The sequence below is a fragment of the Gymnogyps californianus genome, chromosome 4 (genome assembly GCF_018139145.2).
Source record: "Gymnogyps californianus isolate 813 chromosome 4, ASM1813914v2, whole genome shotgun sequence".
NCBI lineage: Eukaryota > Metazoa > Chordata > Aves > Accipitriformes > Cathartidae > Gymnogyps > Gymnogyps californianus.
Window position 1 is genome coordinate 10534222 of NC_059474.1, and position 26928 is coordinate 10561149.

Consider the following 26928-nt stretch of genomic DNA (forward strand, 5'->3'; position numbering starts at 1 on the left):
ATGTTGTCTACCTGTACTGAATACTAAGACTGGTAAGCTTTAACTCTTGAGAAGGTGTGACCTTAAAGTCTGGAGTCAGCTTGGCTTTACAGAAAGAAGAGTTGTGAAATAATTGAATAAAAGTGACAGAAATTAAAGTGAGGAATTACAGTTATCCAATCATCTAGTGACTCATTTCACTAGCTGGGGACAAGGTTACTCAAGTATGAAAAAGAATGAGTGACAGCTCAAACTTCCCTCTTAAGCTCTGTGAGTAACAAATTAGTTGACAGGGCTGTCTCTTAAACTTCCTTTTAAATTACAGCATCTGTTTAAAACAGAATGCCTAACTGTTTGTATTAAATTAGTGACTACTTTGGCATAATTGAAAATGTTAAAGTTGGTAAGTGCACTGCTGTGGTTGATTAACTTTTCTGACCTGCTCAGGTTGTTTGGTAGTTGCAGAAGAATTCCTTACCATTAGACTGATTGTTGTGGAATTGAAGTAGCAAAAAACAATGGCTTGCAATTGTTTATGGATTTGAGTACTGTGCTGAAGTGGTTGATACCATAACGTCTCAGCAGAAGAAGATGTTGATGACTTAGTAGTGAGTCAGTGTGGTTTAGTTGCAATTGATTGCAGAACTGGAGTTCAAGGATTCTGTTAGTTCCAGTATTGTGTGTGTGTTTGGTTCTTGAACTGTCATTTTTCAGTGTTCTAGTTTTCTTTATAAAGGTACATAACTTCTCTTCTGATTAGATCAATCACTTGGAACTTCCTATGAGGTTCTTGATGATTGTTGTCCCAATATGCCAAACTTGTTTTGTATGATACAGTCCTCCCTTCTGGAGGTCTGCCATATATTCTTTGTTCCTAGGTGCATGCATTTACATTCTGAGATATGAAATGAGCTTTGATTGAGTTGGCCCAGCTTACGAAGCTAATACAGGTTGCTATTTGAGATTGCTCTTTTCTAATTCATCTTTCCCCAGATTCTGTGCTATCTTTAAATGTTGTAACTTCTGATGTCTGCTTCTAGATTATTCCTTAAAATTATTAATAGTAAGTAGTCCTTGGAGTATTTCAATACTAGTATCTGTTTGACGGTTTGGGGTTTTTTTCCATAAGTAGCTACCTCTGGAGCTCTATTAAGCTGCCACTTGTTTATCTGCAAAACACGCTGTATTGCAGTTTGGTCTTTTCCTGCATCACAGTACCATATATTACTAAGTCAAAAACTTCAAGAAATTTTGCATCTACTCAGTTTTATTCTCTCAAAGAATAAAGTAGGGTTTGGTTTAGATCTCACTTATTTCCAGTTAACGTGACCTCATAGAAAGTAGTGGTTTTATCCCAGTTTTACCCAACACTGTAGTAAAGAAAAATACATGAAGGAAAAAAAAATAATACAGTGAAGAAAAAGCTGATTATTGTACTCTTTAATTATTTCCCATCTGGATCATTCTGTCCTACAATACTATATAAATACTATTTCATTGTAATTGATCTAATTTAACGTCTAGGATGCAGTTTCTGTAATTGCATTTAGGCTAATTGTTAGTTTTCATATATTTTCCAAAAGTTAAATTCCATGTGTTTTTTTTCTTAAGACTGCTCGTCATACATGTTTCACTATGTAGCCTAAAAATTTTTAAATAGATTTTAAATAATGAGAGCCTTCAGTTCCTGTAATATTAGGAGCATTGTGTTATTCATGATAAAATTTACCTAGCATCATGTAAAAGCTTGTAGTGCCAAATAGCTCTGAACATAATTTAATTTTCAATTCCATTCCCCTAGGCAGAATATGAGGTATCTTCAGATGAAAAGCGTATAGACTGTGGCCTGAAAGTTTTAGAGACATACTTCACTAATGGGGTAAATATATTATACTGCAAAATATTGTCTCAAGTGTTTTGTAAATGTCAGATAAATAGAGATCTAAGTGGTTGCATTGTTTTTAGTAAATTGACTTTCAAACTTCATTAGTCCCATTTTTGTCTTTCTGAAAGGTATACTGCCTTCTAAAATTGTGAAACTCTTACCAACCTGAGCAGAAACCTTGACTGATCTCTGCTTTTAAGACTACTACCATTACGATTTATTCTCCTGTGTTTTCTAATTAAAATACTGGTCTCAAGTAAAGATACATTTTTAAACAAACTAATTTAGCATCTAAAGAAAAGTTATTAACAAATTAACTCAGAGTTTTTTAGTCTGAAGACATAAGAATGAGGAATTCTTGAAATTCTCAGGCTTCTTTCAGGCTCCTGTGTAGCCTTGGTTGGTTTGCTGTAAATTTTCAGAATTGCTGCAGGTTTTTACAAAGTGAAACACTGTTTTGTTTTGTTCTAGAGCATTTTGTTTCTCTGTATTTTGCATGGAGATCATTAGATCTTTTCCATATATTAGATCTCACTGACTGATTTTTAAGAGTCTGTTCTTTGGTATCCAATAGAAGCTTTTCTGTGGATATATAATTAGACCATTGCTTTCTATGAATAGATGCTCCTTCTGCTTCTCTTACTTTGGTCATCTTGAGAAGACTTTACTCCAAATGAAGGTCTTCCAGATGCCTTAAAAGCAGATAGCTCCAAGTTTGGCACATCTCTTCTGATAATTTCTTTGGGACTGCCATAAGTCGCATGCTGTTTTTGCAAAAAAACAGATTTCTTTGGGCTGGTTTGAAATAGTTTCCCAATTTGTGTGTGTGTTTCTTTCCCCTTCCTTCCATCCTGCCAAGCCAAATAGATAACTTGGTTTTGTGGTGGTAGACTTATGGAAAGAAAAAGAAATTTGACTTATTGCCAAGTTTGTTTCCCCAGATACTGAAATAGTAAATAACTGTAATAGCTTTCAATGCATTTTTCTGTGATAGGGAAGAAATAAAAATTTTGCCTGAACATGACTTTCTTGGTTTTCTCTTTAGCCAAACCATTCCTTTCCTTTTCCTGTATTAGAAGATTTCATTTCACTTCAAATACAGAACTTCTACTCGTTCTATTGATTTACAAAATTGCTTTCGTTGTTGCCTTTTTTTTCTTAATTATGTAAAGTCTGCAGCACACTTGCCAGAAATACCTCAGGAAACAGTAAATGAATGTAAAGCAAGACTGGAAAAGAACCCTTCTAAGGATCTTTTTATGGACTGTACTAGGTAAGTTAAAAATGCATAGTGCTAAGTTTGAGTACCACAAGAGAAATTTGTGTGTTTCTGAGAGAAATGAAAGGTGATGTTACTACACCCAGGAGTATTTGGTCTCTGAAATGAGTGTAGGTAAGAGATTCGGAACAGATTTATTAAAGGACTAGGTTTCCTTCAGATGTGATTTAGACGTTTGACTTTTGCAGAGCTTTTTCTTTAATGCTATTTTTGCATAAAATCGCACTATTATCTGCTACCAACTATTCTGTAAGTTAGAATAGTATTTCTCTTTATTATATTCTTACCTTTTGAGTGACTTCTCTTCCATGATGAACGTACTCAGAAAAATATGAAGTTATAAACTGGAGCTTGAAAGGTTTCTGAACAATCTTACCCAATTTATGGTTCTTGAAAATGGGTTGAACTGAGGCCAACAGTTATATTCCATTAAGATGGCTGATTAGAGGACCGATTGTGATAGTTAACACAAACAAATACAACTTGGTTTTGTTCTGAAGTCATGAAGTGATATTTCACACAGCAGCAGCAGGAGAGGCTTTTCTTGGAGGGACGGTACATGTCTACCAGTGTTGCATGTCTTTCTAAAGCCTTTACGTTTCTAATATTACTGGTTCTTCAAGGCATGCTTGATCATGTCTGAAGGATTACAACACGTTTTGTCACTGCTTGGGTCATCTCCCTGGCAACAAAAATAAGCATACTTTATAACAACCTGAGATTATAAGATTGAAAGGGATGTGTGAGAACACCTAGTAAAACATGTCTCAAATGGAGAATCTGTCATGTAGGTCATCCCCTTTCCTCTGTCCAATAACTATCTGAATACAGTTTGAATGACTTGCTTTTCTTTCCTCCCCTCCTTCCCCCCCCACCTTGGTGTGTTTAGTTTAAGGGGAATGGTAAGGTACCTGGTGTTCAGGTCTGGATATGGCATTTAGTATTTCAATTTCAAATCCTAGAACAGATTTTTACTTAGCAGTCTCCAAAGAATGTATGAAAACTTGTAGATACTTTCCTGTAAATATCTTTGAGGTCATATTTGTGGGGTCATACATGCATTGGATAGCTACTGAGAGGGTGATGTTTAGGTGGGCTTGAAGACAATGAGAATGCAGAGGTCAAACTTTCTGGTAACTATAAGTAACAGTAGTTTGGCATTCACTAGTGTTTCGACAGAAACAGTTTGCTGTGACAGGCACTCACTTTGTGAGACATCTGGGTTAAAAGCATTGTAGAGCACAGTCACAACGTTTTTCTGCCCACAGCTTCACTGATATGTTTAAGTATATTTTAATAGATTGATAGCACCTCCTGCTTCATCAGCTTTTTCAGTATAAGATTGATTTTATTTTCCTGTTGCTAGAATTGTCCATGAATACCTAAGCAGAAGACCTTTTGAAGCTTACCAAGAAAGTGTGTATTTTTCCCGTTTTTTACAGTGGAAATGGCTGGAAAAGTAAGTTTATTTATAATGTTTGCATTATAATTTTGCTTTGCTTTGTGGCCATCTCTGCTTCTTATGCTAGAAATGCTGTAGAGCCCTAATGAATGACACTGCCTGTCTAAGAAATTATGATCTGAAAGACAAGATGTAAAGGATGATGTTGATGGTACAGCAAGAGAGCCAATACTCCAATGGAAGTATCTGTCCAGTAGTCTTTAAGTGGTAAATTTGTATGAGGTAAATGCAAATTTATTATCATATGGATATATGTTTGGCTGTCAAGTGTGCAGTGGAATACCAATCTTTCTTGGGAATGCTATCATCCTTTAGTTTCAAACTTGGTCTAATTAGTGGTTAATAAGCAGATTAATCTAGTTTTATAACCCACTGGGTGATTGGGTAACTAATCAGTTTTTCAAGGTGGTAGAGACACAGATCTCGTAATTACAAGACAGCAAGATTTGTATGTATCAGAATCTAGTTTAGGCTTTTAAATCAATACTAAATGAGTGTCCAGACTTTTTCAGAGGCTGAAATTGGTACAAATCGGTTCTAATTCAGCACTGCTGGGTATCGTCATCACATATGCAAACATTAAGGTGCCTGAGCATTAATTTTATGGTAAATTCCAATTATCCAGTGTCTTTATTTGACTGAATTAGTAGCAGAAGCCAGGAAGAGAACTAGGGAAGTTACTCAAACAATTAAACCAAATTCTCTACTAAATGAACCTCCATTTGTTGTCCTGAGGACAAATCTGTATTAAGAATGAATGCTCTCTTAAAACAGAACAAAAAAACCCCCACCATCATGAAATAGCCCTGCTCTGATACATGTTTAGGAGTAGAATGGCTGACACCTTTACTGCCTCCAGTTATCTGTTCCTCTTCCACTACATCAATACCTTAACAGTTCGGCTCTTGAACTGCTGTTGCATACCACAACTCTTTCCTTTTTGAAGAAGCGAAACAGCAAAGCAAAATCAGAAATGGTTTACCTTTTAAATGCTGCATTGTAAGCATGATCTCATTGAAACGCAGCCTACATGTCAGCATACTGCAACTAAGGGAGACAACTGGAGGTGATAAATTGACTGTTGATGAGAACAGATAAGGCTCTAACCATAAACAGCATACGGCCTAATTGATTAGCTTTTCTTCCTGCTATTGTGAATGTCTGATGACCACATGAGGGAGCCAATGATTCTAATCAGAGCACCCCTTTCATTTGAAATTCAGCTTATTGTAATACTGTCTTCACGAGGTCAAGGCAAATGTTGTTCAGAAAGATGTCATAGAACAGGAAGGAGAAAATGAAGACAGACCTCGGGGTGGGGAGGGGATTACTAACTCTTGTAACTCCTGTTGCAGTAATTGTTTCTTTCTGTTAATCAGGCAACCAGTAACCAAACACACATTTAGGCATTACCGAGTACTAGGCAAAGGTGGATTTGGAGAGGTGAGTACAGAAGTATCTTTCTGCAAGGCAATTCTTAAGAAAAAAAAAAAAAGGTTAATACAGAGGAGAAGCAGTTTTTTTAACTCTTGACTCTAACAACCTACATTTGACACATCACCTGGCAAACTGTCATCAATCCAAACTGTTTTCTTTTAATGTCTTAGTTTCAGTATTGTAGGTCATGCACAAAGTTGGAGAAAACGTCCACTAACTGACAACAGTTGCTTCTGTTTAGAAATTTCATTTGGCTATGAGAATGGAGTTTCTACTTAATAATTATGTAGAATATTCATGAACCTAATAGGAAAAGCTATAGATTTTATTAATTCTGTTTGTAATTCATTGGGCTTTTTTTCCCCCTACATGTTTTAACCGGAGCCCTATATTGAAGGGGAAGGAGGGTTACTAAATTATCATTGTCTTTCTCCCACTTGATTATGATGTGGACATTTGTCATCTGTCTGGCTTGCCTAGACATACACTGTTACCACAGTCAGGTGTTTCACCAACACAAGATCCACAGTTTTACAGAACTATTCAACCCCAACAAAAATGGGTTTGCTCCTGTATAATCACTTTTTCTACTTCTTTTACAGCTTTTGTGACCCTTCAAAGTTGTTTCATGGGTGAAAGCTCTGTATTGGTGCTTACTGACCTTCATTTTCTGAGAGCATTCCAGAGTTTGAAAAAAGAAAATTAAATTTTATCTTCTTTTAAAAAAAAAATTCTAAAAACACCCTAGCATCTCTGACACACCTTCCTTCTTTTTTAGGTGTGTGCCTGTCAAGTACGGGCAACAGGAAAAATGTATGCTTGTAAAAAGCTAGAAAAAAAGAGAATAAAGAAGAGGAAAGGAGAATCAATGGCTCTAAATGAAAAAAGAATTCTAGAAAAAGTGAATAGTAGGTTTGTAGTAAGTATCTACTTCTGATCTTATTCTCAGAAGTTTATCTTGCTTTGTTTGCTTCATTTCAGTCTCTTCCAGGAGCTTGTGGGCACAAGACAAGCCATGCTTGTGGGCATTTTTTAATTGATTTAGAGAATGCATGACTGCTGAGAGAAATTATTGATATAGTAATAAGTATGTTTTGTGTGTGATTGTGAGTAGTTCTGTGCAGAGGACTTTTTTTATCCAATATTGAATTGGCTTTAGTCTGCCTGCTTTATTTCTCACTTACAACCAAAACATTAGGTTGTGTTTCGGCATGCTGATGCCACTGAATCTTTATCCTCTGTTTAAAGGTGAATAGATTATTCTGTAGTACTCAGACTTGAATAATCACTTAAATTCTATTTCTGCTGCAGCCTATGACTGAGTATGTTTGCCTATGTTTAATAAAGAGGATATTCCATATACTTCATTCTATTCTTTTCTTCTCTATTTCTCTTCTCTGTCTCTTCTTCCAATGCATTGCTCTCTGTTTTCTTCTCTTACCCCCTTCTTCCCTCCCATACACCTATTTTCTTATATTTAATGCTGATTTCTAATTTCATTTTTGGAGGTCATTCATAAATGCACTTACAAAGGGGTGACTTCATGAGTGTCTGCCATTTAATTGCCATTAGAAGTTGCATATCCTGCATTTCTGTGACTTTTAATAGTGGAGTTTTTATATCCTTAGGTATTTTCATAGCATTCGTTGCTCTATTGCTTATACATTTCAAGATAAACATGAAATTTGACTAGTATATCAATTCAGGTTAGTTATATTGCTTTGCTGTGTACTGAGGCTTAAAGAGGTATCTTGAATGTGAAACAATTAACATAACTTTTTAATAGAAATTCCACAGAATGAAAATCTTAGTCTTAATACTTTAACCTGATGCTATCAAGTAAATTATGGTCCGTTAGTAGCTCTAATTACTAAGCAGTGAAATAAATTAGAATGATCAAAGGTATACCAACTAAACTTCCCCCTGGGTAATGTTTATTTTTTCATTGAATTGTTGTCATTTAAGTGTTCATTTTAAATGCATTTTGCTTTATTTTTAAATCCATTTACTGATAAATTTTGTATTGCTGTTCAGAGAGGATTTTAAAGTACGTGTGTTAGGATAGTAGAAGTTATTTATAAATAAATATATATGTATGTATAAAATATGTATGTATGTATTTTCTGATAAGCTTGATGTATTAAAAAAAAAACCCTGTAGAATACTGCCAGCTAAAAGAAAAATTAAGAACCTGCTGGCCAGATACATGAATGTATTTTAAACGATTATAAATGTTTTTGTGCAAATATGCTAATGTTATTTTCTCACAAGGCTCATGGGCTTGAATTGATTGAAATTGAATCCAGAAATTACCTGAATTGATCCAGAAATTACTAGTTATAGAGATACGCGAGATAAGCGTGAAACTTCTATTCTTGAGTAATATTTTTTTCAACATATGTAAATACTATAAATCAATAATTGATCAAAGTTGAATTTGAAATCACTTTATAGGACTGAGCATAAGTTATTTTCCTCTTGCCACCTGATGTTTTTTTGATGCAACAGAGAAGATCTAGATCTAGGATCTGCAGTAGTACTGGGTTGGAAGTGAGTAGATAATGTCATGCCTGTGTCACAAGTAAAGTCATTAATAGCTGGACATGTCAGTTTAAAACCACCAAATAGGAACCCTTGCCCTGAGTAGCTGATTGTATGTTTATTTCATTTTATTATGTAGTATTGAATTTATGCTTCTGAAGGAAGAGTTTGGACTTATTACTGAATTATGGCCTTTATGTACTTGTACTGCATTTAAAAATACATTTATTGAGTCAAAAAAAAATCCTACTGATTTTTACCTAGCTTACTTACCTAATGTAAGCTAAGTATATGTTTAAATCCCATTGCTTTTAGTACAAGTTAGTTAATCTCTGTAGGTAATTTTGAAGATCCTGCCAGATGATCATCAGCATAGCATACCTTTTTCTATTGAAACTGAGTTTGTAACTTAAACAGCATATGTTAAATTTTGCAGTATATTACATTGTTTTAAAATTGGAGTTTTTTGAATTCACAAGTCTACTATAAAACTTTAAATGCACTTTAAAAACACTTACCTAAAACCTGAAGAAAAAAAAAATGTGGTGTTCTTCCTTCCCTATCAGCATCGCATTTCAAATACAGTGAGAAGACGACTATAAAGAGCTATACTAAGTCTTTATTGGTGGCAAGTTCTAAGCCAGGGAAATATGCAGTTATTTGAGGGGGCAGGGGGAGGAATGGAAACTACACATTTGATCTTAAATAACTTTTTTAGTTTCTCTAATGTAGGGCAACTTTGCATCTTGTAGAAGTTCAGGAGGATGGTTTTACAATGCGTAATTCCTGAGGTATTAATAAAATAAGGTATATGTGCACTTTATCTTTACAAAGAGTAATACAGATAATGTGCAGCTGAGAGGCATCATCATTAAATGTATTGTCTGGATAGACCTCTATGGTATCTAAACAGATATGTCGCTAAACTTTTGTATGGTGATGTAGGGTTTGTGTATACAGGCAAATTAGTCTGAATTCTTTTGTGTCTTCAGGTACTCGACAGGAGCGATACTCAGCTATTTTGTTCTTTTTTTCTTTTAAAAAAGGATTCATATGTTGCTTGTATTGGAAACAAGAGCTGTGAATTGTATTGGGGTTTATGAATGAATAATGGTCATCTTCTCCCCCTGCCCCATTTTTAGGTTAGTTTATCCTATACATATGAGACGAAAGATGCCCTGTGTTTAGTATTAACCATAATGAATGGAGGGGATTTGAAGTTTCACATATATAACATGGGAAATCCTGGCTTTGATGAAGAAAGGGCTATTTTCTATGCTGCAGAACTGTGCTGTGGTCTAGAGGATTTGCAGAAGGAGAGAATTGTTTACAGGTGAGTGTCATCTACAGTCACTCGTACCTTGAATTTTCCATGTCTATTCAGCATTGAATGTGTTAATTGTTTTCTACTAAGTTTATACTTCATAGTAAAAGAAGCAAAAAAATTGTTTACTTGTCCTTTTCATGGCACGTCCTTCAGAATTACTTATCTTATTTGTCGTCTTACTGTTAATTTAGGTCTAGATACTTGCTATATTCTAAAACATTATAAAGTTGATTCAAGGTTTGTTTGTAAAATGAAAGTAAATTATTATTTACAAAGCAAATTCATTAGTAATTCAAATAAATAAATAAGTTTTACGAACATGGGATTGTATTCCTGCCCACTCTAAAGTAGAAGTTCACAGAAGGCTATAGAAGTCCCTTGCTGCATTGCGTGTTACACCCAAGATGGTAAAAAGTCAATTACAATCCATATTGCCCTCTTTCTTCTGTTTTTATTTCAGGTTCCTCCAATAAACACGCTATTGCTTTTGAATTAATGAAACTATCAGAAGCCTCATGCATTGTAATTGAGATTGTGTGGTCTTAGTGGTCTTTTCTGTCTCTGTACATACATCATTTAATCCCTGGCATGCATTAGTATTACAGAACAAGCAAAACAAACTTAGTGGTGGACCAAGAACTCTTTCTTTATATTTCTGGTGTGTAACACCAAGTACCACTTGTTTTCAAAGAAAATTTAAAGTATAATCCTGCATAACTTTAACATAATGAGTCTTAGTCTTTTCCCTCCCCAATACAGAAGACTAACATACACACAGCAGAAAGTGGCAGAACCACAGAGTAAATCAGGCTTATGCTGGTTGTTGTATGTGGTTCCCTAAAGAATTTGGCCAAGCTTGCAATGTTACACAGTGTGTTTTGGCATGCGTGTAGGAGGACAGCAAGGATGAATGGTTTGATCAGCTACAAGTAGGTCATTTCACATTGCCCAAGTGAAAACAAAACTGATTGTTTAAAATACAAAACAACAACAAACCCCCCAAATGAAACAAAAACAACAAAAAACCCCACAGCCCTTGTGTTTAAGCCCAACTTGTTAGCTATTTGCCTGCAAGAAGACCTTCAAATGCATATGTCAAATCCTAGTGTTCTCTGTCTGTAATTCCAGATCTTGGAGTGGTCATGGTTTCTTCTGGAGCGGTCTTGGTGTCTAGATCTGTGCCCTGTTTTGTGCTATTACATAATCAGTTTCCAATTACTACGAATTTGCACGGTCTTAAATTTATGAGCAAGGAAAAAAGTAGTTTCACAACCAACTCTGAGTAAAATTACCTCTTAATTAAAAGAATGGGAATTATTTTTAGTCCTCTGTTCATAACAAAATGAAGCATCAAGAGACAGTTACCTGTACATGTGTTAGTAACTGAATAATTTGTATGCTCGGAGGAAAAAGAAGGGCTTAAATTTAGTCATAATACCTGAAGGTGTTATTTAAACAATTCAGTATAGGACATACTAAGGGAGTTCCTGCCCAGTATGTAAACAGACGAAATGAGACTCTAATTATACCGTGTCAGCACAACTACTCTTGAGTACTAACAGTAGAAAATGTTTGGATAATTTTACGCTCTCTATAGAATCACTTTCAGCTCTGCGCTTTTTAATATCGAATGGCCAACTTTTTGTAAAACAAAGTCTTGTTTCTTTTCTTTTGCTAATGGTGGTTTTTTTTCCTGATGGTCTGGATTTGTTTTTTCCATATGTATTTCTTTTTGTATCATGCATTTAGGAGCGTAGTTGTAAATTTTACAGTTTTAAAGTCAAGAAGCCAAAACAGGTGGTCACGGAAGTCTTCAGAATGTCACCAATTACAGTGATATGTTACACGATCAAAATTCTCTATCAGGCATCTTAATGGAAATGCATTTAAGCAGCAATACAGTGATTATATATGATTAGTGAAACAGAAAGCTTGGGAGCATTTGCCATAATTATTTTATTCTCATCAAAGAAGTTATGCTGGCAACCTTCAGTCTTAATGTTGTTGTGGGAGGGAGAACACAATGAAGCACATTTTCATTGATTCAATGATTTATTTTTCCAAATTATGGTAACTAGTATTTTTCATTCTCTAGGGCAAGAAAATACAGAAGGAATGTTTTTCTTATTTTGCTGTCATTTTGAAAGCATTTAGTACTGGTAGGACCACTGAATTTCTGAAATTGGAGCTAGTTCTTTTTCTTGTTGCCATATCTCAAGATCTATTACTGCATTTGTTTTCCAGCTTTAAAGGAGGAGTTTTAAACTCTTTTTTGAGACAAATAGCTTAAACTGTTAAAGTGGAGTTTAATTCTGTAACATACTGTTATAAAATATTTTGTTGAGAACGTGTTTTTGCAGCTATTCATCTGTACATGCACAGTGAAGTGTACTGTAGAGGCATTGGAAGAAGGGAAATTCAGAACTTAAGAAAATAGAAGTTCTCGGTGCAGATGGGTGTCAGCAGATAGCAGTTCAAAATCAGTTCATCTTGTCAGTTTGCTCAGTTCTAGAATGGCAGTTTTAACGTAAGTCACTCATGTTAAAATTTATTATAAATTTATTATATTTGGGATGTGTCGCCGTCAGTAGCAAAATGCCTCATGGAGTGGAAAAACTAGGCCGAACTTTCGTCTCCGTTGACACCACTTTTTATTGTGTGTTTCATATGCCTTTATACCAATTATTACTGAATTTCAAGCAGTGGCATTAGTGCTGTCTGTAGGACCCTGGAGTCAGTTGTGCCATTTTGTTAGTGGGGTTCCCACTGGATTAAAAGAACAGGTGCAGAGCTGGAAGGAGGGCCCCGCACTGCCCTGTGATAGTGACTGAGCCAGTTTGCTTGTTCAATGGGAGCTTGTGAAACTATCTGTAATGTGCCATATGTTGCTGACATTGGAAGAATAAGCAAACTGACACGAACAGGCAGTAGTGGAGCTATTCATCCATCTGCTACATAAAAAGTCTGACAGTACTTAGAGCAATGTCAGGATTTGCATAAGACAGTGCGGGGAACAAGTGCCTGCTTTCCAAAAGGGACTTATTGCTGGAGTTTTCCTGCAGGAGTTACCCGACTCCTCAAGGATGGCAGTGTTCTTTATCAGATAAGCTGCTTGAATACCTAGATTTTCCTCACAAACTCATGTAGGTGCCCATAGCGCCACTGAATGTGCCTGGAAGGTCAAAGATCAGGCTCAAAGACCTGTTGAAGCTGTAGTGGATAAACCCAAGTAGCTCCTTGCCTGCCTCATGCTTACGCTCAGAGTAGACATCTTTACAGTGAAATCCCCTGAAGGATTTTTATCCAGAAATTTTCTCTGTAGGAAGGCTGGTGTAAGCTATAGCACAAATAGACTAGTGCTTGTTTAGTCCAATTTAAAATAAATATATAATTTTTATCTAACTTTTTTTAATGAACCTCTTAGTTTTGTGAGCTTTGCAGTCCTCTAGCCTTTCTTTCCTTCATAAGGGAAAACTGCTGCCTCTGTTGCTAGAATTGCATTGCTAGCTCTTGTTCTGAGCTTGGTTTTCAGCTCAAGTAGCCTATTACCCAGTGCAGGACTAGTGTCTGTATATTCCAACAGAAACTGTGACTTTGGCCTCTGTCGTGGTGGAGGAGGGGAAGAGGGAGAAGGCTGATACCCCAAAGTTAGCATCCCAGAGCTAGAATTTATAGCTGAATGCTTCCAAAAGCTGACTTCTTTGTGAACTGCTAGGCATAGAAACTAATAGCATTAAAGAGATGGAATTTTGGCTAGAAACAATTTTACTATTGAGTATTGACCGACCAAAATCATGTCAGAACAGAATTAGCTTCTATTAAGCGGCAGATGTTGCTAGTAAGTATTAGGTTTTAGGTTAGGCTTTAATCAGCCTTCATGGAGATGGAACTCTTCAAACTTGTTTACTTGAGTTAACCTGAGCATATATTATGTGCTTTAAAGTAGATGTGTTTCTACCTAAGGTTTGAGCTGAATTTTCTTTTGCTTTTTTGGTACTGGTGTGGGTTTTTTTGTTTTTTGTTTTTTTTATTCTGATCTCTCCTGATTTCTCTGGTACTGTAATCAATATTTGGGGGGAAAAAAGGCATACAGATTTCTTGGTGAACAAATGTGTGTGTATATCTTTCTCTCATTTTGAATGTAAATTCTAGAGTCGTTCTTCCTAAAATTGCTTCTTTTACTTTATTCAGTCTTTTCTGCTTGTATATGAATAACCGTTCTTGTCACAACTGTACATATACCTGTATATGTACATATTGTTTTTAATAATCTATTCCAATAATAACTGAATCTTTAGCCAAATACTGATTTTTGCTTCTCTATTTCTGGCCTTACAATATTTATGGTGGAATAAATCTAAGAGACTGTATTGCAGTCCACATACTTTCTGATGCATATCACAATTATATCTATAATATTAGCTCTTTTATACATGTGTTCCATGCATATATATATAATATATATAAAAATATGTATGTTCTCAGTAGAATCTGCTAGAGGATAAATCCTAGAAGTAACCTCTAACAGCTTCTGATTCAGCTTCAGTGACTCCCCAAATTTTCCTTGAGGGGGGGAATCTAAATATCCCATTGAGTTTCTTGTTTTGTTCTTAAAGCAAAAATGTACAAGAAGATGCCCATAAAATGCGGAATTGCAACACTGATTTAATTGCCGTTTTACTATTTCCTGAGTCTTGCTAGCATTTAATAGCTAAAAAATGTTTCATATGAAACTTCGATGTTTACAGAAAAGTAGTAGAGACTCTTAGAAAGTTGATTGCAAAGAATCCTAACTAGATGAAGTGTCTAGTAAGCTTTAGAAGTTGCATGTCCAAATTAAAGGAATGGAGTTTGAATGGATGATATTAAGCCTATGCTTAGTCTTGGGAATATTACTCTTTGTTGATATTCTGGCACCCTGGGGTGGACTATAGCAAGGTGTCAGCATCAAACTGCAGCAAGCACTGATGTGTTTTACCATTGTGGAGTTGTATGGCTGATACTATCAGGAGAAATGTCTTTCACTTATGAGCACAAATTTGGGTGTAAGTTGGCGGGTCTTCATATCAGGATTTTAGTGTTGTGTAGAGAAAGTTTCCCATCTGTGAAATATGAATTGCTGTTGTTAATATAAACGGATTAGAGAGTTGGGAAAAAATGAATCTCAAGTTCTATGGTTAAACTATTCGTGTTATAGGTCCTCAACTTCACAACTTTCTTTGTATATAGGTGGAAACTGGAAAAATTGCTTTAGTCAGAACCAAGAAGCTTTATGTTGCCTCAGTTGCACTTGATGATGGCTAATATTTTTGCCTTTGTATAATTCACATTTCTATTCTGTTTAATTTGTAGAGACTTGAAGCCTGAGAATATACTCCTTGATGACTGTGGTAAGTAAAAATTAAAATTAATTTTGAAATCGGGAATTACAAATCTTAATTAATACTGTGCCAGAAATCAAAGGGATTTCTTAATGATAAAAGGGACCTGACTGACAAATGTTAACTTTAATTAGTAAAGAAAAAACTGCCCTTGCTTTTTAGAAAGTAGGGGAAAATACTGGGTCTTTGGGGGACGACGATGACAATGTTTGAGGGGTCAATTTCCCATGTTAAAATGGCTACTTTTCCCCTTTTGCTCCTCCTTCTCCCCCTTCCCCTTGATTTAAGATGCCCAAACCTTTCGTATGGATTTGTTCTCTGTTTGTCTTTTCTTCGACTGTGGAAACATGATTTGTTAGATGTAGGGCCAGAATTTTACTTAGTAAACTACAATGTTTAAGCAATAAAGAAGAAAAGAAACGTGAAGCATCTCTGTTTTAACATTTCAACTAAAATGGGTTTGATGGTCACTGATGCATATGTGGCTGGAAGGAATCAAGGAAGTACAAACAATATGAAGAAATGTTTGTAGTTTTTTGTTTTTCAAAAGCCAAATTAATTTTCTTTAATGACTTTGTATGAAATTTATCAGAATCTTTTGAACTCAATGTAGATTATGTGCAGAATTACCTTCTTCTAAGCTGTGGATGAAAATTACCAGTTTGTTCTTGTAATTGCTGAGTATTTTAGTTAAGGAAAAACTGTTTGAAGTCATTAGCAGAATATTTTTTTTTTTTAAAGTCAACATGTTCTGACTGGTAAATTTCTAAAAAGGTGATGCTTGGGAGAAGTCACTTTCCAAGAGCTAAAGGTTTGGTAGACATCAAATGCATTCTTTAATTTTTCTCTCCAGCAATGTCTTGCAAAAGCTGAAGGCTTCTTTGGGGAAAAATGTAGCCTTGCAGGGCTGCACTAGAATGCTTTCTCTCTGCCAGGGATATTCTGATCTTGTTCCAGAGAGCAGAGGGGACTAATTAGAAAATCGCTTCAGGAGCTCAGATTCTGCACTTGAAAAGGGGTTCGTCAGATGTCAGGGAATAGAAGAGCATCTGAACTTATTTAAAATAGCATTTGCTGCTCAGGAGCATTTAGTTATTTCCAACCAGTATATAGAGTGGCACTTGACTTTCTCCACTCTCTGTCTCCACCCCTTGATTATCTATCACATGTAAATAACAAATTAATATGCTATTAACTAACATTGGTGCTGTAGAGCTTTTTGAATGACAGAGAGTATGTGCACAAAGGACACTCAGGCATTGGAACGGGCTACCCAGAGAGTTGATGCAGTGTCCACTCTTGGAGGCTTTCTAGACAAGAATTTAAAAAATCTTGAACACTTTTGGCTGACTGCTTGCCCAGAAGGTTGTACTAGAGACCTTCTGAAGTCCCTTCCAGCCTGAATAATTCTGTGAAAAGAAGTGTGGGTTTTGTTGCGTGTTGTGTTGTGTTTTGTTTTGTTCCCCCCCCCCCCCCCGAAATCTTTCTACTACAGATGATTGGCAATTTTCTGTTTTAAAATTGAGTTGAAAATGTAATTGTCCTTTCTTCTCTCTGGCCTTTTATATTTTTATTAAGAAAGTACCTTATGTATTTTTAAATTAGAATCATGTCAATATAATTCTTGCCTTGAACTGTCTTGAATCATTTGCTGTTGAGTCTGTCCAGCAAAGAACTATATCTGTCCAGGGCAATGTAAGGGAGGGTGGGGTGAACTTATTCCCATTGCCCTTGGTGGACTGTTTTCCCCATCTGAGCAGTGTTGTTCATGACAAATCATAGTCTTTCACCAGACTACTTCTACATTATAGGTACTAGTGTAAATGCCATGCATAATAGGAAAGGTAGTCAACTTGAGAAGTTTGGCTAATAAAGTGAAATAGAAGCTGTTATTTACATTAGCCTGATTCATGAGAAGGGGAAATCCTAATACTGAACTGACATGTTACAACATAAATAATTCTAAGTAGGTTATGGCTAGGCTGCTTTTCTTTTGGGGTGGGAGTGGGGATAGCAATTGCAATTACTTGTGCTTAGCATTATTAGGGTACTTCGTTAGAGGAAAACCTGGTGTCTCAGTACAGGCTACCGTTTTCTCATATTTGGAATAAATGGAGTAAATTCTGATGTTTTGTTAGGAAGTCAGAAAGCTAAGTGTTTGTGGTAGGAATACTGAATGGAAAAATACAAGTGTCTGATACATAGATACAGAATTTGAAATGAGCAGTCATCATTTCTGTTCATCCTAGAGTAGCAGCCTATGCCAAAGCTAGGAATTAGAGTACTTAACAGCACATTTTTGGTATGACCTTCAGGAAATCAGTTAGATCTGTGCCTCTCTTCCTTTACATATGTTGTGGTTTAACCCCAGCCAGCAATTAAGCACCACGCAGCCGCTTGTTCACTCCCCCCACCCAGTGGGATGGGGGAAAGAATTTAAAAAAAACCTCGTGGGTTGAGATAAAGACAGTTTAATAGGACAGAAAGGAGGGGAAAATAATAATAATAAAGACAATAATAATACTAAAAGAATTAGACTATACAAAACAAGTGATGCACAATGCAATTGCTCACCACTCACCGACCGATGCCCAGTTAGTTCCCGAGCAGCGATCCGCCCCTCCCAGCCAACTCCCCCCAGTTTATATACTGGGCATGATGTCATATGGTATGGAATATCCCTTTGGCCAGTTTGGGTCAGCTGTCCTGGCTGTGTCGTCTCCCAGCTTCTTGTGCCCCTCCAGCCTTCTTGCTGGCTGGGCACGAGAAGCTGAAAAATCCTTGACTTAGTACAAACACTGCTTAACACACTGCTGGTTTTAGTTGTTGCTATCAACATTATTTTCTTACTAAATCCGAAACAGTGCACTATACCAGCTACTAGGAAGAAAATTAACTCTATCCCAGCCGAAACCAGGACAACGTATTTAAGGAAGAGTTGAATAATGATAAATCACTCCTTTCTAGTTAAGTTAAATAAACTTAGTGCTATGAGTATATGAATGTTTGATGTTTTGGGGTGTTTTTTTGATGAGGTATGCTACAGAAATTTTTTGTTTCAAAAGTGATGATATTTTATTATTTGCTAACTATGTATAATTTATTTTAACATAAATAGGACATATCAGAATTTCAGATCTTGGATTAGCTGTGCAGATTCCAGAAGGAGAAACAGTCCGAGGACGGGTTGGGACTGTTGGTTACATGGGTATGTAAAGTATCCTTTGCTAGTTACGTTTTACCAGAAAATTTGCTTCTGTGAATATATGAATGACTTGTCCAAAGAACTATATTGGGTCTGGATTAGTTACTAGACATTTTGTGGGAAGAAAGGTTACAATATGCGGTGGTAGATGTTAGTAGTCAATTATAAGCCTACTGATAAACTTGAAAACTTAACTCTGGAAATTCTAGCTTTAGGTAGAACTTTAAGAAAGCACCTAATTTTTTTGAGGTTCAAAGAGATTTAGGGTCACAGGTAAGCAGACGAATTACTATGACAACACATTTCTTTCCATGCTTTGGAAAAACTTCATTCTCAGTTTGTAAACAATACTGATCTTAAGTGTTAAAGAACTTAAGTGCTTCTCTTGGATATGAACAGAGTCCTCGCTGTAGAAATTAATGTTTCTTCAAAGTACAGAGGAGTTACGCAAAGATCTCTGCACAGAACCAAAAGAGTACCTGAGAGTTTTTCCAATATTTAATGAGTCAATTTAAAGTGAATTGTCATGGGGGTTTCTTTGTTTTTGTTTTGTAGCTCCAGAAGTGCTCAAAAACGAAAAGTATACATTCAGCCCAGATTGGTGGGGTCTTGGGTGCTTGATTTATGAAATGATTGAAGGACAGTCTCCATTCAGGAAGCATAAGGAAAGGGTCAAACGGGATGAGATTGACCGGAGAGTAAAGGAAGACCAGGAAACGTATTCAGACAAGTTCTCAGAGGAGGCAAAATCCATCTGCAGGATGGTGGGTGAAGAGATGTAGAGGTTTGAAAATTAAATTTCTAATCCTTTTTAAGAGATGAACTACTTTATTTTAACATCTTCTATTGAAAATTTTTCAACACTGGAGTTCTTAAATCTTTCTTTGGTTCAAATGGAAGTTTGTGATTGTCCATGAATTGTTCAATTATCAAACTTTGAGAATTCAGAACTTTTTTCAAGAGGAAGGAAGGCTGCATAAATTGATTTTTCGTCACGTGAATGAAAAGGTCCAGTACTCCTTAGACCATATGTAATTATAGATGGAGTACAATAGCATGCTCAACTTTGATACTGCATGGGGAGAAATGGCAAAGTAGTATACTAGTTTCCTTGCCTAAAAGAGTCTGTACGAGAGAACAGCTTTTTTTTGTCTTGCATGTTCTTAAATGTAATGAGGTATGTCTATACAGAAAGGTTCAAAAGTTTTATTTACTAGTTTATGCAAAATATGTGCTTTACTTAAGCCCATTGGAAAAAAAGACTGTATTTCCTGAAAGTACAGTCTACTGCAAAGTCTTTACTGTAAAATCTATTCAGCATGGCATTAATTAAAATATTTTCATATAACTTTGGGTATAATCTTCAAATGGTCTGCTTTCAGGGATTCTTTTGTCTACTGAAAATCTTTTTGCTCCCAGAATGTTGTAGTTTGGGTTTCCAGTTCATTTTGATACCATGATGAATTTCATCTAAAGAAAGGCCACGTGACAAAATAAACTTATTGAAAGACATTGTATATAGATTTTATTTATTTATTTATTTTAATTGTGGGATTATATCACTGGGTCAACCTTTTGTTCTGTATCTTTGCAGTTACTTGCTAAAAATCCAGGGGAACGACTGGGCTGCACTGAAGATGGAGCTGCTATTGTAAAGCAACATCCTATTTTCAAGAATATTAACTTCAAGAGGCTGGAAGCTAACATGTTAGAACCTCCATTCTTGCCAGATGTAAGTAGGTGAGACAGATTTGATTAGTATCTAAAAAGGCAAGAACTGTCATAATTCTATGTCACCAATCATGTGAACTCCAGAGAAACCTTTAAAGTTAGTTAAATTGGCAGGAGAATGCCATTGTAGCTATTGATAGCTACTCGCTTTGTGGCATTTCATCTGAGATCACAAACCAATTTACAATAGTGGTATTGCTCTAGGGAGCTTTGTAGCTGATTTCTTAGCCCTTAAAAGTCTACTTCCATAGCTCAGACGCTGAACAAATGAAGATGAGCTTTGAATAAATTACTCTGGAGTTGAAAGGAGGGTAACAGAAGATGAGTGAAGTATGACAACCATTAAGAAATCCAGAGAAGTTGCATGCTGTTTCTGGTTTTGATATTTCTTTTCTGTTACTTGCAGAATGGATGGAATTGCTTAGGTGCCTTATGAAGAGAGTCTTTTAAGTTTTTTGTTTTGTAGTATAGCGTAATTTGGTGATCAGCAATGTGAAATATAAAATTGCAGACATTTTGCTCCCCCTTTGCTCATCTAGGAAAGAAAAAAAAAAAAAAACACAAAAACCCACAAACTCCCTAAACCAAAACCCAAAACCTTAATGAAGCAATCTTGTATTGTACTGCAGCCACGTGCCGTATATTGTAAAGATGTCCTGGACATAGAGCAGTTCTCAACAGTAAAAGGAGTGAACCTGGATACTACAGATGATGACTTCTATTCCAAATTTGTTACGGGCTGTGTCTCAATCCCTTGGCAAAACGAGGTATTGTATATTTCAGAAAAGATTATTTTCTTTAGCACAGCAATATAGAAGATTTAATAAGGGATATAATTATAGTATTAACTTTCTCTGTGAGATGTAAAGAAGTTTCTGGTTTAGACTTCTTTGCTGAGAGACTTCAGAAAAAGTTTTTTCCCAAAACATAAACAACTTGCTAAAAATTGAGATCTATGGTAAATTTGCATAAATAGAATCTGGCATCTTGTTATCATAGATACAGCATGCAGGACAGTATTTAGCCCCAGTATGACCACATTTTCCTTGTTCTTCTATCACATGTTACTCAATATTGCTGTTCATAGGAGAGGGATAGAATGCTATCGAAAGTATTCAAAAGCAAATAGGCGCAGTGCAAGCTGTTTGTGTATCATGCCTATATATCAATAGAGTATCCAAGTGACATAGTAATACAGAACTGCAGATTCACCTTTTCTAAGGTTTCAAAACAAACGGTTCAATATTGGTTGAGTCAGACTTTCTCTTAAAGCTTTTTATCTGCCTAGTCAAAGAGTATTCTAGTATTCCGCATACAATTCTAGAATTTTGCTACCTCTGCATGCAGTTCAGTCTGTGTTTAGGAAATTCAAATCTTCTTTCTTATTTCAGGAAAGGCACTCAGTAAAAATTATTTTAAATTGTAGTTCTTGTTATGAATGCCTGCCCCCATTATAAGATGTTCATAACTTCCTGAAATTAGTACTGTCTTGAATTCTACTAGTGTAGTTTCTTTCCCAGTATGATTTTTTTTGTTTTATTTAAAGCTTGAACACAAAAGATGAGCAATTTCTGAACAACTCAGAGAAAAAAGTACATTCCCGTTTGTTTCCCTTTTGGTTTTTTTTGCATTACATTAAGAAGGAGATTTGAAAGGTGTCATTTGACGTAGACCTTAGGCTGTTGGAGAAATAAATGTTTGCTATGCTATGTTGTAATTCTGAACTTCAGAATATGATCCAGTCATTAAGAAATGCACTTGCAGCTTAATAACTCTAACCCCACATAGAGGGATAAAGTTGAAAGTAGTTGTGCAGTTGTGGTGATGGTAATTCCTTCTCTTCAAGGAACAACTGTGCAGAATTCATTTTACATTTGTGCTTATTTTTTCTTTTAATTTATGTTACTGAGCTTTCCCTCAAATCTTTGCTCTCAGTCTCTTAAGAATTCCTCCTCCTCTCCCATAATTTACCTCGTGTCATGGTTTACAACAGAAGCAGACCGCATTTCTTCTTATTCCTCTTTATGCCTCCCCTCCCTCTACAAGGTATACTCACTTGGTTGCATGCCCATTATGGTAGATGTGTATTAGTGGCACTCACCGATAAATGCCAACTACATGTGGGCATTAGCCACCCTCCCCCTTCTGAGCATGCCTGTTTGTTACGTTTTGGCATTTACTCTTTGTGCTACCCTTTCTGCTACCCTTTCTGCACCCTCTAATTATGTTTTTAATTCTTTTGTTTTCTGTGTACACAAACATAGATTATTTCAAAATCTCTTGCTTCTCTCCAGAGACTAGTGTTCATTATATCTATCTATCTATCTATCTATCTATATCTATATATATACCACCCCCCCCCCAAAGTGTTACCTTCTCTATCTCTGCCTTATTTCTAATTATGGTATGTGTTAGTTGTGTTTTGATAGATGGTTGCCCAAAGCACCAGAATGATGTTTAAATTACTGTGGTGAGACATCAGCTGCCTTTACCCCAAGAGTGCAATTCGTCCCCTTTGTAAAAAGTATCTCCCCAATACTATGCAGGTACTGCATAGAATAATCATTTCTCCTACTTAATGTCATGTTTATTAATTATGTTCAGTCCAGGGTATAGAGATATTATATTTGTTAGGCTAGACTGCTCTGAAATGAGCAGAATAGATGAAAGGAAAATCGATTTCTGGTTCTAAAACCTTCTGCTTATTGCCTCATGGGCAGAAGAAATGCCTTACCAAAGCAAGGGAGCATCTGAGTACTTCCGTGCATGATAGTGCTCTCATTACTATTGTTTAGTTTGTTGAGTGCACAAGGAGAGTTAATGTAGACTTTGTGCCTTCCTTCATGGAGCTCTGCAAGTGTTGTAGTTTGGCTAATGAATTTGTAAGTTGTTAGGAGTACCCAGCCAGAGTAAATAGATAATACATGGAACTTGTTTGAGAGGCTTGTATGGATATTTCATTTATATTTCATATGTTTCAAAGATGATTGAAACGGGATGCTTTGAAGATATCAATGCATATGAAACTGATGGTACTGTGTCACCAGAGAGAGAGAGGTCTCCTAAACCAAAGAGAGGCTTCTTTCACAGACTTTTTAGTGGAGAGGTAAGGATATTTCTTTTCTTTCATAAGAAAATTACCAGTAAGACCTTAACATCCATTCAATTTTTTATATTATTTTGTGATAGGAAAAACAAGTTGTTCACTGAATACTGAAACTAATGAAACCTGATTTATTATGGCTTTGCCCCTGCACTGCATTTCAGAAACTGTGGCAATCTCTGTAACTCCAGGAGTTTTTTCTCCCTCAGCATTCTGTCTTCCTCTAGTGTCTGCTAGCTGTTACCTGGGGAAAAGGTAGTGTGTGCTGTTAACAGCTGTGCTATAAATCTTCCTTTCCTAAAGATATTAATTTGGCTCTTGCTCCTTATGTATTTTGCCAGTTTTTTATAAAAACTTCTGGGGGGATGACTTCAGAGATAATTGAGGCCCTCTCTGTAAAAACTGAAATAAAATTGACTAATGAACTCAGAAGTGAGTGTGGTGGAGCAATGCAACTCCTAGGATTCGCTCATTTGGGAAGTTGGGCTCTCAATGAATCTAGTGTATTAAGCAAATAAGTAAAAATATCCTCTAAATGAACGAGTGTGAAGAAGTGTCATGAAACAAATGTTAAAATATCTTGGGTAGTTTAATGCCTTTACCAAAACGACAACATAATATATGTTTACATAGCTGATAATGCATAGCCTTTTCTTACACACATAACTTCTACTCTTTAGTAACATTTAGAGGTGTATGAATTGAGTATTTACCACTTAAAAGATATGTGGCGTATTGCGCTTGTTTATAGGTCATGAGAAGTAGGCTATTTGTAAAGGTTTTCAGCTGAAGATGTTGTACACAATTCTGCTTGCTCAGTATGCCTGCACTTAGAGTGGAATTACCTTGAGAAGCATGAGTATTTTCCAGCAGAGAACACTTCTGTAGAAACTACTTTTTGCTTTCAAGCAGAAATGGAATTTTAAAATTGCTAGGAGCATATCATTAAGTAGCCACAACAGGGCCATGTATTAAAATTGCATGGTGATACTTTTTGTCATCAGCTGGTAATTCACCTCTCTAAAATGGTACAATGCTAATGGAAGGTATAATAGTACTGTCATTTTTAGTTCACCTTTTCAAATTCACTTTTCCCCCACTTACAGTAATGGAATAGAAGGAATGGTTAAGTGTACTAATAATCTCACATAGCTGAAGTTAAAGCTTGTGTCTTACTGTCGTCTTTTCCAGCTGAATCAGCAGGGTTCATACTGTCCCAAGATATGGTTCTATGTATTGAGAAAGAGTCCTAAAAAAATTAATACAGCTTGAGAGCCTTCAGTTGGTTTTGAAGTAGTAAGACTGCAGTTAATTGTCCTGTGAAGTTAAAAGAAGGAAAGAACTTAAGGTTAAATGAAACTTTAATGACTTGAGATTTGGGGTTGGGTTGTGGTTTCCTTTGATATTCCCAAAGCATTTAGTTAGTATGGAGTAAAATGTGCTGGAAACTCCCCCCCACTCCACGCCCCTAGCCTTTCTGTGCCCCATAAAACACAGAAACTAGCAATAGTGTCAGTCCTGCAGCTGAATTGTCTCTTTGTCTTCTCTTGCAGGTCTGCTTTAAATCTGATTGCAGTGATGATGAGCAGGAGTCCTCCAGACTTTAAATCATTATACTCTCATCAGAAAGGATGAGCAAACTTTAAATGTTTTATATCTCTGTAGCAAAGTGTATTATATATATTTTTTATCTGAGTTCAAGGATTTTTGTACATTTGTACTTCATTTGTTTTAAGATGTATATTTTCACTAAAGCTTAATTGTACAAAAAGCAATGAGTGCCATTTGAGTGAGTGTGTTTCTGTATGTATTTGATTTTTTTTTTTCCCCAGTGGAATGAATCTAGAAATACTAAAAGGTTTTTAAAGCACAGAGATAATATCTATGGCATCAATGTAACTTGACTTTCTATGTTCCTGGTAAAACTCTTCTTGTTCATTAGGATCTTTATTAGCAGTTTTCTTAACAGTAAAATTGCTGTACTGATAAATTTCATAATTCCGGTATTATCCGGCAGCATGGCAGTGCTATTACCTAATGTATCTCTCTAATGCTAAGGAAAAAAAGGAATTCAGTGCACTGTGGCCAGCTATTACGAATTGCTCTTTACTATCTGGCTCTGTAGAATGTCTTTCTGTATTTCTATATATAAGGAATTCTGAACATTTAGCTTAATCCTGTAACAAACTGTATTACCCCATTCTTCTCTTTTCTACCCATCCTACACATCCTCTCCATACAGTTTTTTGGCATGGACCATGCAAGTAGGCCTATGCCAAAATTTTGTAACTGTATTTTGAGTACTTTGTTGTCTTTACTAAAAGGATTTCTTTTTACCTGTGGGGACACCTTTTTATTTTTTTCTGTAAATGAAATTGTTTACAACTCAATGTAGGATGTTATAGTTTTATAATGGGCTAAAAAACAAAGCATGGGCTCTTCTTACTAACCTCCTCTCTACTTATTATGTTGTAATACACAATGTTGTAGGGTTGACAGCGATCACTGCCATTGAGGGAAGTACAAGGTAGTATTAAGTATCAAATTTAATTATGTAAATAATCTTTCCTTATAACCTTTAAAAACTTAAACATTAAAACCTGCCTTTAATGCTTGCTTAACGCAGATGTGGAACTGGTATTGAAGTTTTAGTTATGATTACCTGATGTTCATTAGTAAAACTGTTTCCAGCTGCTTGAAAGCTTGTCAAACTTCCATTCTTCTGCACTCAAAGTATGCTAGACTTTCTTTTTATTTTGTGAAGTTTCCAGTAAAACTATTAATCTGTGTATGAGAATGAATTTAGGGAACACATTTGATTAAGAGCCTCTTCTGGTTTCAAAATTTGACTTAGGGACTTGAAATATAATGGAATGCTCTTGGAGCTGGAGACATGACTTTTGTTATGTATTTTGTTCTGTATTCTGAACATTCGTCTCCACTGAGCATGCATTTTTTTTCCTCCCAAATCTCTAGGGCGCCAACCAGACCACACATGTATTATATACACACAGAGTAACTGAATATCCCTCTACCTCAAATAGGTTTCTGCTTGTGATCTGCAGACCCACTGGAAGAAACTTAAGCTGCTTCTGAGAAACTCAAAAGATACATTTGATACTCAAGCCTATCGTCAGGTTTTATTTCACAGTATTTTGTCTCTAGTGACAATTGTTTTAATGGGTTAGAATTTGAAAAAAGTTGGAAAACCAGTGTGTTACAGAATCCTACTGGGGCTGAGCTGGTGTCTATCTGAAATTGTTCCTCTTGGCTAATGTGCCACAGAAATGAGGAATGAGACTCTTCCGGTGTTTTCAGCGCATTTTTCCTGATGTCTAAAACAGCACAGAGGACAGCAAAATGACTGCCGTAGAAAGTACAAAGGGAGAAATTGGCAGAGGGAGAGTTTGAATGAATTACTGGAAGATACTCTGATGCAGTAGTGAAGGGATGGGAGGCTTGACAGAAGGAGAAATATCTGAAGTTAAGGGTATTGGCTGGAAACATTATATGTGAGACAAGGAGCTGGCATAGTCTGACCTGACCCTCTTTATTATGTACCACAATAATAGAAGGACTCTAAAAAGATGGGAATGGA

General features: G+C 35.9%; 1 protein-coding gene across 2 annotated transcripts in view; it reads left to right on the forward strand.

Annotated features, from left to right (window-relative positions):
• The window catches only part of GRK4 (G protein-coupled receptor kinase 4), a 39562-nt gene extending 14004 nt beyond the window's left edge, over positions 1–25558 (forward strand). For both annotated transcript variants that reach the window (XM_050895576.1, XM_050895577.1), the window contains 13 exons: positions 1781–1858; positions 3037–3137; positions 4510–4602; positions 5985–6048; positions 6821–6961; positions 9726–9916; positions 15263–15300; positions 18410–18499; positions 19052–19260; positions 20091–20228; positions 20857–20994; positions 23211–23333; positions 24884–25558. In XM_050895576.1, the coding sequence (XP_050751533.1) occupies positions 1781–1858; positions 3037–3137; positions 4510–4602; positions 5985–6048; positions 6821–6961; positions 9726–9916; positions 15263–15300; positions 18410–18499; positions 19052–19260; positions 20091–20228; positions 20857–20994; positions 23211–23333; positions 24884–24937 (1458 nt within the window). In that variant the 3' untranslated portion in view covers positions 24938–25558. The remainder of the gene's footprint in view (positions 1–1780; positions 1859–3036; positions 3138–4509; positions 4603–5984; positions 6049–6820; positions 6962–9725; positions 9917–15262; positions 15301–18409; positions 18500–19051; positions 19261–20090; positions 20229–20856; positions 20995–23210; positions 23334–24883) is intronic.
• The last annotated feature ends 1370 nt before the right edge of the window (positions 25559–26928 follow it).